The sequence below is a fragment of the Eschrichtius robustus genome, chromosome 4 (genome assembly GCF_028021215.1).
Source record: "Eschrichtius robustus isolate mEscRob2 chromosome 4, mEscRob2.pri, whole genome shotgun sequence".
NCBI classification, from domain to species: Eukaryota; Metazoa; Chordata; class Mammalia; order Artiodactyla; family Eschrichtiidae; genus Eschrichtius; species Eschrichtius robustus.
In genome coordinates this window covers 149,363,261-149,380,951 of record NC_090827.1, presented here as the reverse complement: position 1 = coordinate 149,380,951, position 17,691 = coordinate 149,363,261, and the positions used below count along the sequence as shown (strand labels likewise).

At 59.2% G+C, this 17,691-nt stretch overlaps 1 protein-coding gene across 3 annotated transcripts in view; it reads right to left on the bottom strand.

The window, feature by feature from the left end:
* Positions 1 to 6,984: 6,984 nt before the first annotated feature.
* SH3TC1 (SH3 domain and tetratricopeptide repeats 1) overlaps positions 6,985 to 17,691 on the bottom strand; it is a 52,787-nt gene continuing 42,080 nt past the window's right edge. For all 3 annotated transcript variants that reach the window (XM_068543491.1, XM_068543489.1, XM_068543490.1), the window contains 6 exons: positions 15,212 to 15,392; positions 13,944 to 14,094; positions 12,587 to 12,709; positions 11,743 to 11,893; positions 10,742 to 10,938; positions 6,985 to 7,307 (listed from right to left, as the gene is read on the bottom strand). In XM_068543491.1, coding sequence (XP_068399592.1) covers positions 7,050 to 7,307; positions 10,742 to 10,938; positions 11,743 to 11,893; positions 12,587 to 12,709; positions 13,944 to 14,094; positions 15,212 to 15,392 — 1,061 coding nt within the window. In that variant the 3' untranslated portion in view covers positions 6,985 to 7,049. The remainder of the gene's footprint in view (positions 7,308 to 10,741; positions 10,939 to 11,742; positions 11,894 to 12,586; positions 12,710 to 13,943; positions 14,095 to 15,211; positions 15,393 to 17,691) is intronic.

Sequence of the window (17,691 nt, the reverse complement as noted above, 5' to 3'; positions counted from 1 at the left end):
ATATGGCTCTTGGAAGTGGCTGTGCCTGTCCTAATCTCAGCAGCAGTATATGGACACTACCCTGTCCGTGACCTCGCCAGTGCTTCCCGCGCTGGCATCTCACTGGTTGGAACTCATTGTCGGGATTGCTGGTTGAGGCTTTGCAAATGCTATTGGCCAATTTGCTTTCTGCTTCCATAATTTGTCTGCTTCTATTTTTGTCCCTTTATGTAAAATGACTCTGTGTGTGTGTGTGTGTGTGTGTGTGTGTGTTTGGTTATATATGATGTTTTGAGATTATCTATCTTTATATACAGTTACATGTGTATATAGTTATATATTATTATGTATTATATACACGTGCATATACATATATGTGCATTACACATAGCGCGTACGCACACACACGCACACAGATTGTTACCACTACTCTGGATACATGCATTGCAAACATCTTCTCCAAGCTTGTGGCTTGTTTTATTTTATTTTTTCTGAGATGTCTTTTCATGCACAGTGGTTTACAACTTTAATGGTAAACAAACATCAATCTTTTCCTCTTGTGCTATTTGTGTCTTGCTGGAGACATTCTTCCTTACCCTGGCTCATGAAAATATTCTTTGTTTTTTTTTTTAAGAAGTTCACATCATTTCTTCTTTCCATATTTTGGTTTTTAATCTGACAGGAATGTGTATTTGAGGAGGCTGTGAGGTAGGGATACCATTTCATAGGTGGGTAACTCAGTGTCCCTAGGTGGTAACTAAAATATCTAACTTCTCCCTGAAGATCTGCACACTTTATACCGTGTCCACACGCTGGGTGGTTCAATTCTAGGCTTTTGATTTTTTCCATAGTTATTTCTTTATCCCTGTCCCAATACTACCCTGTATCCATGAAGTAACTTTGTAATAAACCATTGGATCTTATAGGGCAAGGATTCTGAACTGTATGATTTTCCAAATGGCATTTCCTAACTCATGGTTGCTGGTCTGTAAGAACGAAATTGACTTTTGTTCACTCTTTTCCCGGGAAACTTGGCTTCATAATAATCCTAAAAGCTGTCTGAGACTTGCTTGGGGTTTTCTGTGTAAACAATTATCACTGGTGAATAATGGCCATTTGTTTCTTCTTTAACAACCTTTGAACCTATTTCTTTTTCCTTGGTTTGCTGCATTTTCTGGGACCCTCAAAGCGATATTGACTAGAAGTGGTGGCGGAGGCCACCTGGCCTCATCCTTGAACTTACGGGGAACATGTCTTAGGCTCCACTAAATATGGTAGAAAACCGTTCTCAGGTCGAGGGGGTCTGCTTCTTATTTGCTGAGAGGATTTATCGCGGGTTGGGTGAAAGAACACGCAATGCGTTTCCTGCACCCGCTGCGGTGGCTCTGGGGTCTTCCTTTGCTCTGTCGGCTGGGGACTGGGGTGAGACATCAAGGCCTGGGAAAGGTCACGAGGTGAGCAGCTGAGCTCACGGAGGCCCTGCCCTCCTTCCAGCCAGGACCCATCCGCACACAGAGGGCTGTCCCCAGGGGCCCCTCCATCTTGGCCACCCCGTCCCAGGCGGGGCCCTCTGGCCATGTCCAGGAAAGCAGACGTCCAGGCCCGCCCATCCTCCCACTCGGCTCCAGGGTCCAGGCCATGTCGGGAACAGGCGTGTCTGCGCGTGCTGGGCAGCGAAGCCTGCGGTGTGTAGCCGTGACCACGCTCTGCGGGGTCCTCCCTGCTGGCCTCAAGCAGGCTGCCCGGCCGCCTGGGTAGCAGCCGGCTCACGGCGGATGCACGATGCGGGATGCAGGCAGGGGCTGCCCCACGGGGTGGAGGGCAGAAGGGGGCCTGATCCTGGGCCTGTCCCAGTCCTGGTGAGGGGACCTGCCACTCCCGCTGCCCTCCCCAAGGGGCGAGCCTGCCGGAGCCTGAGATACCAGTGTTGTAAGAGCTGTTTCTCCCTTCCTCTGACTTGTCTGGAATCCCAGCCCCGCCCTCCCCTAGCCTCACGGCCTCCCCAGATTGATAGGTCCCTGGAGAGGTCTCCTCACCCTGCGGATGGGGCACCAGAGCCGTCAGAGACGTGGAGCCCACCCTGTCTGTGTGTTCCCGGAGGGACGGCCCCCGTTTCCTGGAGACGCCCCTACCCTGCCTTCCCCCTTCCTGGGACACAGGGCAAACCCAGCCTGAGGCCACAGAGATTGTGAAATTTTGGTTCTGGCTGGGGGAGAGGGCTGGCCTGTTGAGCACAGCCCTGGGCAAGCAAGGGTCATGCTTGTGCCAGAAGCGACTGCGCCCGGGGGAGAGGGATGCCCCTCGGAGCCCCTCATGCCCACGGATCCAGGCCCACCCCAGAAGATTGCTCTCTGCTCCATGAGGGAGGCCCTGAAGCCCAGGCTGCCCCGGGGGCTGCAGCTGTGCTGGAGGGTGGCTAAGAGTCTGGGGCCCTGACACCCGGGCCCCCCGCCCCCGCCTTTACTCCTGGTGCAGGAGCTGAACTTCAAGGCCTCACACGTGGACTTGTAGAGCCTGGAGAGCATGGGCAGGTGGGTTGTGGGAGGGTGAGGATGGAGGTCTGCGGGGAGGCCAGAACGTGGGTCCTTCAAGGTGGGGCTCCAGGCTGCAGGGACACCTGGGGCTTGGCCTTGGTATTTGTTATCTGTGCTTCATAATAAATAATCACAAACGTAGTGACTAAAAACACACCCATTTATTACCTCACACTTTCTGTGGTCAGGAGTCGGCAGAGATCTCTGCTCAGGGTCTCAGTAGACTGTATTCAAGGTGTCAGCTGGGCTGTGACCCCATCTGAGAATCGGGGGCCCCTTCAAAGCCACATGGTTGTTGGCAAAATTCGGTTCTCTGTGGTCGCAGGGCAGAGGTCCCCATACCCTCGAGGGCTGCCAGCTGGGGACCACTCAGCTCCTTGCCATGTGGCCCCCTCTATAGGAATTTCACTCCATGGCTGTTTGCTTCTTCAAGCCTGTAGGAGAATTTCTGCAGCTTCAAATCTCTGCCTGCGGGGAAGGCTGGACCCCCTTCTAAAGGGCTCACCTGCTTAGGTCAGGCTCACCCAGGGTAATTCCTGTTTGAGTGACTCAAAGTCAACTGATTAGAGACCTTAATTACATCTGCAAAGTCTTCACCTTTGCACATACATTACCTAATTATGGGAGTGAAATCCCATCACATTCACGGTTTCACTCAGATTATACTGGCCCTTTTAGAATTCTGCCTTGGGACTTCCCTGGCGGTCCAGTGGTTAAGACTCTGCGCTCCCAATGCAGGGGACACAGTTTCCATCCCTGGTCAGGGAACTAAGATCCCACACACCATGCGGCACAGCCAAAAAAAAAAAAAAAGATGGAATTCTGCCTTCCCTCTGGGTGAAAGCACATCATTGTCTTCATTCATATTTTCACATCAACCCCGGTGACCTTAAACCCGGGAGAAAATGCTAGGTGTTTATGCTGTTGTTAATCTTGTTAACAGTCTGACGAGGAACACACCCCCTTTACAGATGAGAAAAATGAGGCTCAAGGCACATTGGCGTGTGAAGGGCACATGAAGGGTGCCTTCTGCTGGCTGCTCCAGGTCACAGCAGCTTGGAGGGAGGTAAAGCCTGGACTTGACCTTGCACAAACAGACCCCCACCCGGCTGCCGACGGGTCCCACCACCTACACAGCCTGTGACTGACAGCCCCTCCCCAGCCAGGCACTGGGCACCCAAGGAAGCACAAGCTGACTGCTCTCAAGCTCCCCCAAAATGCGGTGGGATCACGGATGGTGCAGACCCTAGTCCGAGGGGCATCTTACATCCCCTGAAGGCTCTCAGAGCTGCCTAGACCCACCTCTCCTCCATTCAGGAGGAAGACCTTCCGTGGCCTGCTTGAACCCCTCTGCTGATGGAGAGCTCCCTTCTCCCTGAGGTGAGCTTTCCCTTCTCTTGAGAACTCGGCCCGAGAATTCAGCTTCATGCCGAGACACACCCACCTCCTTGCAGCTCCCACCCGCCCGTTATTTGGAGGCGATGGGTTGCTGTGGCTCCACCATGATGATGAAGATGACAGATGCTGTGCATACTTGAGATGGTCACTCTCCCTCTCTGAGCCTCAGTTTCCTCATCCAAAGCTAGGGGCCAACCTGGACTTGGTTCTCCAAGGGTGGAGACAGCGTGCTGGCAGGGAGCTTCAGGGCCTTGCAGTCAGGAAGGGTGCTGTGTGACCCTGGGCAGGTTGCTTTCCTTCTCTGTTTGGGAAAGCGGGTGGGAGAGTCTTCAGGTACCCCCCCCCCCAACAAGGAGCGTGAATTTTATCCCCAGCCCCAGGGACTCCTCCAGGAGGGGCCACTTGTCCCCGCTTCCGCACATGGCTCAGCCCTGTGCCTGGCCCGCGGTCGTTACTTAGCATGTGCACAGTAAGTGTGCAATGAACCTAAGTGAGAAGGTGACTGGATGGACCCAGTGGAGACACTGTTTCTAAAACTGGGGCAGCAGGGCTTCTGGGCTGTGTGCCTACTGTGTGCCAGACGCACGCTGATCTCACGCCTACTCTGCTGAAAGAGGAGGTTGGGGCCTTGCTGCCCGGGGCCCCGGCCACCAAAGGAACAGAGAAGGACTGCAGCCCAGTTGGCCTGGGGCCCAAGCCAGCCGAGCACTGGCCTCCAGCGGCCTGCTCCTCGCCTTGCCACAAACGGGGGGCTGGCCACCCTGTTCTGCGTGCCTACTGTGTGCTGGCACACAGTTTCTCTTCATGCTCAGAACCTTGAGGTAGGGTTTGTTTTTGGTTACAGATACAGAAGAGACTGAGGGTCTGAGAGGCTGTGACTTGATCAGAGTGACTCAAACTTTGGTTCAGGGTTCTGTAGCCTGCGGTTGCTGGCGCTCTTCCCGTAGCAATAAGCACCGTTAATAGGAAACAGGCCACTATTGGCCCTGGATCTGGCACTGCGCTGGGCCCTCTGCTTCTCGAATCCTCACTTCAACCCAGATGCAGGGATTATCAGCCTCGCTTTAGCTGCGACCAAACTGGGGCTCAGAGAAAGAAACTTTCTCACCCCAAACCCCACAGCCTCTAAGTGGGGAGCTGGGATTTGAACCCAGATGTTGGACAACCGAGCCTCGCCTGGACTTCCAGGTCTGCCGCCCGAGAGCAAGGGGTCCCAGGAGGCCAGAGCCCCCAGGGGGGCCTGGGGTGGGGGGCCAGGACCCCAGGCGGGAGGGGCAGGGGCACGACAGCTTGTGGAAGGTCAGGGAAGGCACGGGTTCCGAGGCACGTGGTGGGCCAGGAGTGACCCGGCCACTGTCCCCACCCCCTGCGGCGAGGCTGCAGGCCCATGACCTCAGAGAGCTGTGTCCTCGGGGTTATTGTGATGGGGCTTCCTGCTGCATCCAGCGCAGGTCATCATGCCTCTGTGTTTCCAATTACAGCTGGCCTCCTCCTACCTTCCAAACCCGCCCAGCCCACAGAGAAGGCAGCCTGGGGTCGAGGTTAGATAGAGGGTTTGTTGACAGTTCTGAGGGGACCTGCTCCTTCCCCCAGGAGGTGCCAGTTCTGGAAAGCTCTCTGCTGCCCCCTGGTGGGGGAGGCCTAGGAGGGGCCTGCAGCGTGGCTGGGCCTCTCTGGGGCTCCCCGACCCCAGGACCAGAAGAAGGATGATGGATCCCCCCTGCCCTCCTCCTCCGGGCCTTCCAGGCTCTGCATCCTGGGCGCAAAACCAAACCAGGGCTCTCCTGACTCGGGAGCCCCTCTCCAGGCTCCGTTTTTTTCTGTTAACGGGGAGGATGGGAAGTCCAATGACTGCTTCACGGTCCAGGAGATTTCTTTGGGGACACGAAAATGTTTTGGAACTAGACAGAGTGGTGGTTGCACAACATTGCGAATGCGCTAAGTGCCACTGAATTGTTCACTTTAAATGGTTGATTTTATGTTATGTGCATTCCATCTCATCAAAAAGAGAAGCTTCGGGACTTCCCTGGTGGTCCAGTGGTTAAGAATCCAAGCTTCCACTGCAGGGGCATGGGTTCCATCCCTGGTCGGGGAACGAAGACCCCATATGCCACACAGCCACAAAAAAAAAAAAAAAAAAAAAAAAAGAGAGAGAGAGAAGCTTGGAATAGTGCTGTGGGGTGGGTAAGAGCCACTGGGGATGCCCACGGCCTCTGAACCTGGCACCCTGTCTGGAAGTCGGGGAGCTGATTTCAACCCTGCCTAGATTCCTGGTCCTTGGCGGGTTGCTGGGAGGGAAGGGGAGAGAGAGGGCGGGGCGGGGAGGGCTGGGGTAGACGGCCCAGGTAAGCCTTTAAATACACTCAGCAGTGGACTCCACGTCGGGCTGGAGGCCCTGACACCACATGTCCTGAGGGCCGACTGGGGGCTGGAGGTGGGACTGGCCAGCCTGGGCAGGAGGACACCCAGGTGGGGGGCACTTAGACCCCCTTCTCCTGTCTCCATCACTTTCAGGACACAGAATTGGGGTAGAGACGTATGGAACCATGTACCCGCCCTTGGGTGCTAATGGGACACATCACATGGGGCAGGCTGGCAGGGTGGTGCAGTGGTTACTATGCTGGGCTCTGGAGCTCTGCCCCTACCTACCTGCTGTGTGACTGCAGGCAACAGACCTAACCTCTCTGTGCCTCTGTTTCTTCAACTGTAAACAGATATAACAGTCCCGACCTCACAGGGTGGTTTGAGGATTAAAGGCAGACAGAGCACAGTGCTGGACATTCAGTGAGGGTCCAGGAAGGGAGGAGAGGCCCAGGGAATCCCACGACCTGAAACCGGGGGTTGCGGGAAGGACTTGCCCAAGGCCACACGGTGAGTGACCGGCTGGGGGGACCTGGCCTGGGTCGGCTAGACCCACAGTCCTGCCCGCTCACACCCGAGGTCGGGATGCAGCAGCAGCGTGGCCCCCGGGGACAGGGCCCAGTCCCCAGACACTCCCCAGGGGGCAGCCCCGGGAGGGGAGCCTGAGGACTCCAGGTTTCTGCAAAAAACATTTATTGCTATTTGACCCCTGCCCTCGTGCCCCCATTTCCCAGGAAGCGAGCCCCCTGAGACACTGGGACAGACGGAGGCCACGGCTCAGGACGGGGGCCCGGAGACCAGCCAGGCCGCCCGCCCGCAGCACCGCCCAGGGGCCAGGTGTCCCCGGCGGATGTTGAGCTCGGTGGCAAAGGTCCGAGCCTTCTGGTAGAAGAACAGGGACTTCTCACGGTCCAGGAGGAAGTTGTGGTAGATGGCAGCCAGGCGCATGTAGATCTTCATCTGCGCCTCCTTGTCGCCCAGGTCCACGGCCGCTGCCAGCGCCAGCTGGTAATACCCAGCCGCGTCGAGTGGGTCCTGCAGGGGAGACGGCATGCAACCGATGGGACAGCACCGCGCCGGGGGCTTTGGGGGAGCTGGTCTCCCCCAAGGCTGTGCCCTCCAAGCCCAGGACTGGGCCCACGACAGGGCTCCAGGGGGACAGGACGCTTCATTGTCCCAGACGGGCCACAGCTTCAGTGCCTCTGGGCTGGCCCTGCGTGCTTCCCCCAAGGAGGCGCCCACCTGCTCCCGGGGCTGCCTGAGAGCCACTGGAGGTCTGCGGGGGCCTGGACTGGGGTCTCGGTGGCCCCGGTCCCTCCTGCGCTCTAGACCCACTGGTCCTCCCCCTTCCTGGAGCCAGGGCCTCGAACCTCGTAGCACCCAGCGTCCCCTCGTCCTGGAAGCCTCTTCCCTGCTCACCCCTGGGGCCTGGGGGGACATCTGTGGCTTCCCGCTGGGCTGAGCTGGGGTCTGATCGGCTGCTCTGAGAGCCCCCAGCAGGGCTACCCCGGCCCAGCGGGGCCATGGCTTGATTACCTCCAGCCAATGTCCACACTGATGCCAGCACGAACGGCCTTCCCCAGGCCAGGCCCAGCGCAAAGCCGCTCACGGGCGTCATCTCAGAATCCCCTGCGACTCCAAGGGGGCGTGCCTCCCCCCAGGACATGGGATCCCATTTCAGACACATCTTTGCCTCAAACCCAACATCCCCAGGCTGGCATGTTCCCCAGCCCCCGCCAACTCCTGTCTCCCACCCCAGCGTCCCCAGGTCCTCCACCCGAGGTCACCCAAGGGACTGCTCTAAACCCAAACCCAGCCCGGCCACCCCCTGCTCACAATGGCTGCCCAGGACAGAGGACAAAGTCCAAAGTCACCAAGCCCTGGCCCCTCACTGCCCGCCCCCACCCCCCGAGCCAGGACCCAGAAGACAATTAAAGCAGGTGTGTGTAGCAGTTCAGCGACACTGTCCCAGCCCCGGCCCCGACCAGGCACAGGACCCTGTGTGGATGGCAGGGGCGGGGCGGCCCACACGGCTGATTCTGGGACTACAGGACCGCAAGGGTCGACCAGCACTGAAACAGAGGGAAGCTGTGGGAGCCTGGGAAGCACCTGACTCAGCCTGGGGTGGGATGGGAGGGCTTCCTGGAGGAGGAGACATCCCAAATAATGGAAGGAATTGGTCAGAGTGGGCGGTTGGGGGTGGTGGTGTGCATTCCTGTGCATGTGTGCACATGTGTGTGTAGAAGCTAGCAGGTGGCAGACCCAGAATTCACACCCAAATCTTTCCTAGTCCAAGCCTCACTCTTTCAGCTATGACCCACCACACACAGGCTAAAGATGGTCCTGCCTCTGTCTAGCCCCTCTTTCTCCTTCCCATCCCTGTCCCACGCAGGAGAGCCCCTGGGTCACACGCAGAGCATGAGGGGGCCGCTTTCCCTCCTGGGCACGTGGAGAAGGATGTGAGGTGAGGGAATTACAAGGCCTCAGCGTGGTAAAGGCAGGCATGGCCTTGGCAGGGCGATCACGGTGAGGTTGTGGACGGTAGCGCAGCCTGGGAAGCCCATTTGGAGGAAAGCGGAGGAGTTCTCTGCCCCCTGACCCCAGCTGCCCGGCCAAGGGAACCTGGCCTCAGCTGCAGCCCTGCCCTTTCCTTCTTGTACGGAGTGACTGTGGAGAGATTAGCCCCCGTCCCCAGGGCTCCCTCCCAGTGTCAGGGGCCAGCGAGCGTTCCGCCTGGGCTTAGATCAGACACGTGGGGTCTGGAGCTGACCCTGGCCTGGCTCACCACCCCCTTCCCCATCTTGGGCAAATCTGTTCACCTCCCCAGCCTCAGTTTCCCCTTCTTTTTTTGAGCTGAGGAACCTCACAGGGCTCCCTGCTGAGGTACAGAACTGCTCATGCAGAACCTGGGGTGGCCCGTGCTCGATGTGGCCCTATCCTCAGACCGTCCGGGGGCAGAGGGCTCTGGGAGTACGGAGAGGTTGGCTCAGGAGAGGCTGGCCCCAGTCCCGCTCCACCACCAGGCCCCCCGCCCAGGACGGGGGGCCCTGATGTGGAGAGAGTGAGCAGGGTCGCAGGGCCCCAGGGTTCCAGGGTGTCAGCCTCAGAGTCCCAGGCCCACAGGGCCACAGGGCTGCAGAGTCCCAGGCGCTGAAGGCCCAGCGCGCTGCTCCCCATCCTACCGTAATTAGCTGCCCACTCCTAGCCTCAGTCTCCTCCCTGTCCTGTGGGGTCACCAGCTCCTCCCGCAGCAAAGCATTTGAAGAGGCAACCACACAAATCCTGGACAGCACGGAGCCCGGAGAGCACGGAGCCCAGACAGCACGGAGCCCGGACAGCACGGAGCCCAGAGAGCACGGAGCCCGGACAGCACGGAGCCCGGACAGCACGGAGTCTGGACCCCGGTGGGGCTCAGCTGCAGGGGTCATCACTACCCTTGGGACCCCCCAGCACTGCCTGGCCCTGACATAGCGGAGGCTGCAGTGACCACTTCTGACCACCATGTGTCACCAGTGCACAGCCAGGTCTGCCCTAGGCAGGGGGTTACCTGCAGGGAATGGGGGATCTTCCAGGGCCGCCCCAGCTCCTAGATGCCATTAGTTGGGGAGGGGAAAGGGAAGAGCTCAGCCCCTGGGCTGGGGCACCCTCACCCCTCAACCAACACAGAGCAGGGACACTGCGCAGGTGCTGCGCTAGACCCAGAGTGGGGGTGATGGGGGATGTCTGCGCGTGCGGGGAGTGGCGGGGAACAATAGAGGAGACATTTCCAGGCCCTTGTCTGCATCCACTGTAGGGCTCAGAGACAAATGGAAAAGCGGTCCCCTTCTCCTCCCAGCCCTGCAGCTCTGACAGGGCAGCGGCTCAGCCAGGGTGCTGGAGTGGTATCCCTAACATAAAACCTGTGGCACCCCACCTTGAGCCCCAGTTTCCATCTCTGTGAAGTGAGGTGATAATAGTGGCCCTACCCCCATCCAGGTGATGTGAGGATTCCAAGAAGGAAGAGCTCTGCACAGCCTGGCAAGCTTCCTGGAGGAGATGCCACGGTTTGGGTTGCACCTTGCAACGTGGGTCTCTGGGAATAATGGTGACCCTTCCCCTGCCCCAGGAATGTCTTTACCCCCCTCCCCCATTATTTTGTGGCTAATTCCTGCTTGACTGTCGAGACTCAGCTTTGCAGTCACCTCCAGGAGCCCCCTGCTGCCACTACACTCCATTTCGTCCTTTCCCCAGTGGCCGTGTCATCTGTTCGCACGTCAGCCGCCTGCACTGGTCCTGAGCTCTAGAGGGCGGGGCCTGACGCGCAGGGGAACTCTGAGCGTGTCCGCTGGCCTCGCCTGCTCGTCACAGGAAGCCCAGAGCTCCGGAGAGACCACTGGGACCGGAGAAGGACCTGGACCCAGGCCTCCCCAGTGTGGGTGCACGACGACCCCCCTCACCCCAGCATCCCAGCCCTGCCTGCGCCTGCCCACCTTGAGGTCGTAGAAGATGATGTCGCCAAGCACCAGATACACCTTCACGTAGTACAGGGTCTCCTCGTCAAACTCCAGCGGCGAGGTGCAGAGCGAGAGCGCCTTGAGGTAGAAGTGCTCTGCCAGCTCCCCGCGGCCCAGCTGCTGGTGCAGGGCGGCCAGCCGATGGTACGCCACGCGCTCGTTCAGCCGGTCCCCTGGGGACGCAGGGAGGGGCCACGAGTGAGGACACGGCTGCTCAGGGCGGCGGGGCACGGCCAGCCAGGAGCACACGGGCCGTCACCGTCTGTCACCGTCTCCGAGCTCCAGCCAGCCCCTTCCTGGCCCCAGACTCTCCTTCACATCTGTAAAGGGGACCTGATAAGGCCCGCTCCCTGTCCGCCTCGGGGATGCGGCAAAGTCATGCATCAGGAAGCCCTGGCTCTGGGCCTGCACGGACCCTCCTGGACAGGGGACTTTGCTTACTGTTTTGACTGGAGAACTGTAAGTCCTGCAGTCTGTGCACCTGCAGGTGCCAGGGCTCCAGTCAACCTGCAAACACGACCTTTGGCCTCCCGCTGTACAGTCAGCGCCCCCTATCCCGTCCTCGGGGAGTCACCACACGAGGCTGTCTCCAAGATCCTCCCCCTTCCAGGGCTCCCCTGCTGAGCACCTACTGTGTGCCCAGCCCTCTTGGGCTGCCTGTCTCGGGGAAGACAGACGGCCTGGAACAGCGCATTAGGGACAGAGGGATGGCGGGCATTGAGGGACCGGCCTCCGGAAAGGGGACTGGGATTTGGCCAGCCAGCAGGGGCTGCTGGCGGCGAGTGGGGAAGGGACAGCGGGAGGGGACAGCAGGCAGAAAGGCACGGGGTGGGCCCGCCTGGCAGGCTCGGGAGTGTCAGGAGTGCTGCTGCCCGTCTCAGCAGCCTGGCCCGCGGGAGAGGCGCCTGCAGCCCGGGAGACCCGCGGCCGCGCTCAGACCTCAGAGGTGGAGGCCCTGGGCCCGGGGTGGGGCTTACCCAGGGTGACGCTGAGCGCCAGGGCCGTGTGGGCGAACTCCAGGCCCTCCTGCGGCGCCTCCGTCTTGGCCAGCAGCGCTGCCAGCTTGTTGCAGAGCCGCAGCTCGGCCTCCTGGCTCCCCGTGGTCACGGCCAGGGGCAGCGCCCGGTCCTGCCAGCACAGGCGGGCGGGTCAGGCCTCCGCCCGCAGCAGCCAGCCAGGCCTGGTACCCTCCTCAGAGCCCCAGTCCTGCCCCCACTAACCCACTGGAGCTTTACACAGCTCTGCCCACCCCGGGAAAGGTCAGCTCAGAGTGGTGTGACACCCCCAGCGTCACTGGGCCATGAGCAAGCTGGGTGTGAGCCTTGCCCATCGAGCTACACCACACACACTCAGACCAGCCCTGCCCCTCCTGGGTGATGGGCGCCTGACCAGGAAGGTCCAACACCCCTCTAGGCTCTAAATACGCCGCGTTTATCTGTCCCCTGGGGCTGAGCCACACGCACGAGCTGGGCAGACGGAGGGGGAGAAGCTGCCCTCCCTGGCAGGCACGTGCAGACCTGGGCCCTGGTCCGGGTCTTCCCGCTGATGTGCTGTGTGTCCTTAGACACACCCCTGTTCCTCTCTGGGCCTGTCTCTTCATCTGTAAAATGGGGACACTCCTCGCATCCCAGGGCTGTTTGGATCACTGGGATGCATGTCCTAAGATGGTCCTTCCTTGCTCTGTCCCTCCCAGGCTGGGGATGGGGGCCAAGACCATCCCTGACCAAACCACTGGGAAACTAAACACGTGCGTGGGGGACCCTGCCTCCAGAAGGGATGCCCCCTGAGGCCCACCCGCCTGGACCCACGGCAGCCGCTCACCCGGTAGAAGGACACGGCTTTCTCCCGCTCCCAGGTCCCGTTGAAGAAGATGTCTCCAGCCGCCTCAAAGAGCTGCAGCCCCAGCTTGGGGTCCCCTGTGTACAGGGCCGCGTTCTGTGCCACCTGTGGGGATGCAGACACTCTCATGGGACCCCCAGTGACCCGGCAGGGCGAGGTGGCCGGGCCCGCTGGGGGAAGCTCACAGCCACCTGCCGGCCGCCCCGGGGCCCTCTGTCACACCAACACGGAGTGGGGGTTCTTTCCCGTCATACACCTCAGTCCCTGTGCATGCGGGGCCCTCGTCACCTGCTGGCATGAGGACAATCATCTAAGCCCTGTGTCCCAGGAAGAGGCCTTTCCAGCTGAGGCCCCAGGAGCCGGCACGTGTGGGCTGGGGAGGCACTTGGGACAGAGCTCAGAGCCAGCCTCCGAATCCCGCCGGCCATGCCCAGACCACAGCATCCTCTGCCCAGCTTCACCTGGGGCTCCCAAACCGTGGCTCCTTTGGCCCCCCTATTTTCCCTCCTGAGCACTTAGAGACACCCGACTGCATGTCCACTTGTCTCTCCCGCCAGAGGACTGAGGCTGTCGCTCCTCTGCCGCGTCCAGGGCTTCGCACGTGCCTGGCACATAGCAGGTGCTCAGAAAAAAGTGCCGAGTGACTGAGGGGACCAGCCCTGGTCCGCAGTCCAGCCACACCCAGCAGCTCGCAGCCCAGACCTTGCTGCACTCCCGGGCACCGCTGGGCCTTTGCACCTATGAATCCTGGTGCAGGAATACCCCATATGCCTACCACCGCCCTGCAATTCAAACAGCCTCCGTGACCCCAGGCTGACCTAGCTCATCCCCGGCTCCTTTCTGTGCCACAGCCCTGGCCCCAGACGGCATTGCTTGTAGAGGAGGCTGCACCCTCCACCAGCCGCCAGCTCCTGATCTGGTTCGTCAACCCCTGCCTGGCCCAGGGGAGGTACACAGCAGGTGCCCAAAAAGGAAAAAACCCACAAGGCTCTTGGGTCTCTCAATTTGTCGCAAATCACGTCATGTTTGAGAAACTGTCAAAAAACGGAGCTTCTGTGATAAATGTGTTTTTTAAGGAGAAATGCCGTGTGCTGCTGAAGCAAGTTCTGTGCCTCAGCTGAGTGGGCACAACATTTGCACATTTATTGAGCACTTGCTGTGTATGAACACAGTCGGGGGCACTGTCCCCGGAGCCTCTGTCCCCAGAGCTCAGATGGTTACGGAAGATGCTGGAGGTCTGGGGAGGCGGGAGGTGGCGCGGGCACCTGGCACGCGGCGGCTTAGGGGTGAGTGGGCGGGCGGCTGAGTGACCGCGCGCACACGCCCGGAGCCCTCGCACCTGGATGTAGAGATCCACCAGCTCGTTCTGCTGGAGGATGTAGTAGATCTTCCCCGCCTGCAGCCAGGCGTATGCCTCTTTCTCCTTCTTCTGCAGGTCGATGAATATCCCCAGACTGCGCTTGGTGTACTCCAGTGCGGACTTGTAGGCCCTGGAATTAGATGTGGGCAGTCAGAGCAGGTCTCCCAGGCCGGCCGCCCGCGGGGAGTGGACGGGGCTCTCCCCAGGGCCGTCTGGTGACCGTGGACCTGGAACGTCAGGAGCCGGAACAGAGCCTGCCCTTCCCAGGCTGTTGGGAGATCCGGGATGAACAGACAGCAATTCGTCCAGCAAAGAGGAAGGAGGCCCTTGGGAAGGAAGCAGGCAGCCACGGGGCAGGAGAAGCGTGCTGTTTGTCTGCCTCACTTCCCCAAACACAAGCCCATGTCACTTCCAGACGCAGCAGGGACTGTGGCCACCGGGCAGAAATGTAGAGATCGTCCAGGCTACTGGTTCTCACACCAAGGGAGCGTCGGAACCACCCAGGGGGCTGTTCAGACACAGATCACGGGGCTCTGCTCCCAGAGCTGCTGACTCAGGATGTCTGGAGTGAGGCCTGGACATGTGCATTTCGCACCAGCGCCCCGGCAGGGTGGAGGCTGCTGATCCGGGGTCCCCACTTTGTGCAGCATCGATCTAGGTCGCTGGCCCATTGGTCCTGCTGTGAAACCGAGGCCCGAGGATGAGGGGCGGAGGCCAAGACTGGCACCTCTCCTGAGTCCTGGGGAACCCGGCTCCTTCCCTGCCCTCGGGGAGCGCCCACGCTGGAGGGGGTGTTGTGAGACTCTGCCAGCCTGCAGGCTGTGTGGTCCAGCCATTTGTCACCCACCCCCGGCCAGGATGCTCGGGGTGGGCTTCACATGTCATTCTGAAATCCTGTCCCAGGGAAGCAGGTGGGACAGTCAGCTGTCTCCAGTGGACGAGAATCCTCTGGGCACACGTGGCTGCTGTCCTCACATCTGAGGGGACAGACGAGGACCAGACTACCTCGCCCAGAGCTGGGCCGGCGAGAAAAGACTCAGGGCAGGCAGCGGTCAGCTTCCAGAAGCCACCACGGCAGGAAGAAGGGTCCAGAAACACATGCTCTGCCTCCCTTGGGGATGAGACCAGGCCTGCTGGCTCAGAGCCCGTCTGACACTAAGGGATGAAATGGCCCCTGAGGAGGGGCTGTCCTAGGACGGTGGTCCAGCATCCTCAGCACCCTTCCCGCCCCCAGGGCCAGCCCTCACCGCTCGGTGCCCAGGGACAGGTAGAGTTGGCTGATGGCCTCCAGGAGCTGCCCCTCCAGCACCTTGTCGGCCACCCTGCGGGCCAGCGAAAGCTGGAACTCGTGGTAGACGACGCACTGGGCCTCACTGGGCATGACCGTGCTGTAGAAGTGACACAGCCGCTGGACGGCGTGCAGCTGGCCTGGGCGGGAGACAAAAGGAAAAGGCCCCCATCATGCATCAAAGCAACGTTTGCAGGGTCAAAGTCCCCTGCTGGGTGCCCGCCTCTGTGAGCTGGGGTCATTGCACATGCAGACAGGCTGAGTGTCCTGCTCAAGGTCACACAGCCGGCCAGCATCCCGAGACAGGGCCAGGCCAGGCACGTCACAGGGGCTCGAGGGACAGCACCGACCACTTTTACAACCCTAAGGCTGGGCCGTCCTGGCCGGGCTCTCCCCCCGCGCCAGGATGCTGTTTCTGCTTCACAAAGCTCCTCCCAGCCAAACAGGGGCTGCCCTCACACTGAGCGGACAAGGCAGGGATCACCAACACCCCCATGTGGCAGAGGGGCAAGCTGAGTTCAAAGCCGGAGCACACGGCATGCGGTGGAGAAGGGATAAAATCCAGCTCCGGTATTCCAGAGCCAATGCTCCTTCAGGAAGCCGGGCTCCAAGCCCTCAGCCACACTTGCCTCTCCTAAAACCAGAGGGTTGGGAACCGTTGGGAGCTTCCACTATTAAAAATGACCCGGGGATGAACAAGCCAAGAGAAGACTTGAACGACACCGCGAACCACCCAGCCCTAACAGACCACAGAACATGCCCCCAGCAACAGCAGAACACGTGTTCTTCACGTGCCCACGAACATTCTCCAGGACGGACCAGAGGCTGGATCACAAAACTATTCTCTGTAAACATAAAAGGACAGAAATCATGCGAAGCATGTTCTCCAGGTGCAATGGAGTGAAATCAGAAATCAGTAACAGAAGGAAGTTTGGGAAATTCACAGATCTGTAGACATGAACAGCATATTCCTCAATCACCAGTGGGTCAAGGAAGGAAACTAGAAGATATCTGAGATGAGTGAGCATAAAAGCACAGCACACCACAATTTAGGGGATGCAGAGAAAGCAGTGCTTAGAGGGACTTTATTACTGTAAATGCCCGTGTCAGAAAAAGAAGAAAAATTTCAAATCAAAACCCTAAACTTCCCCCTTAAGAAACTAGAAAAAGAAAAGTTAATTAGACCCAAAGCAAGCAAAAGGAAGGAAAAATAAAAGTTCAAGCAGAAATGATAAAATAATAGAGAATAGAAGGATAGAGAAAATCAATGAAACCCAGTGAGGGTTCTTTGAAAAGATTAACAAAATTGACAAATCTTTAGCTGGACTGACCAAGAAAAAAAGAAAGAAGATGAAAATGACTAAGACCAGGAGTGAAAAAGGGGACATTACTACCGATCTCACAGAAATAAAGGGCATGCTATGAACAATTGTACGCCAACCAATTAGGTAACCAAGATGAAATGGACAAATCCTAGAAAGACACAAACTACTGAAAGAGGCTAAAAAAGGAGCCAGACCAAGCACTGAGTGACCCTGGGGTGTCACCCTAGCCCTTAGTCTCCTCACTGTTCAATATGGGGGAGGAGCAAACAACATGACCCTCTGGGTCCCCCAGCTCTGCATTCCCAAGTCTGAGTCCCCCATTGCCCGGGTTTGGGGAGGTGGGTCAAAGGAGGTTTCTGATAGGCACACGGGGGAGCCACGTTCCACTGACGAGCCCACCAGGACCTGCCTGAGGGCACGGGGTGGGTCAGGGACCCAGCTCTTGGTTCCTTCTGGAGGTCCAGAGGGACCCCTTCCAGCCTCAGTGAGTGGTCTACATCCCTCAGTGGCTTCCCAGCACTCTCAGGGAAAACACCAAACCACAGCCTGGGCTCCTGGGCCCCTGCCTAGCTTCCCACCTGAGGTTCTCACCACCCCCCCACCTGACCCTCCCACTCCAAACTTTGCACCTCCCTGTGTGGCCCAGCTCACTCACCCCAGGGCCTTTGCACTTGCTGCTCCTTCTGCCAGACCCCCATCCCGTGCTTGGCTAAACCCTCCTCATCCCTCAAGTCCCAGACTAATCAGACTGTCCCGACCCACGAGCTGAGGCCTGGTGCTGCCCATATTTAAGCTGGGCTCCTGCTTTTGTGGCTCTTGTGACCCAGGCATCTGTTTCCCATGCTTGGCTGCCAGCCCCCAGTGAGGACCACTTGGGTCCATTTGCAGGTGGAGCCCCGCACAGAGCCTGGCGTATTCACACAAGTAGCTGTTGGATGAAGCAACTGCCCTGCACCCTCTGTGCAGGGGAGATGCCAGGTGTGCAGGGCTGTTGGGAGATGCCAGCACCAGCTAAAGCACCCAGCATTCAAGGCCCAGGTGGCTCCTCGGCACGGCTGCCCCCGCCTGGCCTGAGCTACGTCCAGGGTCACCACCGCCCATTTGCCGGAGACCG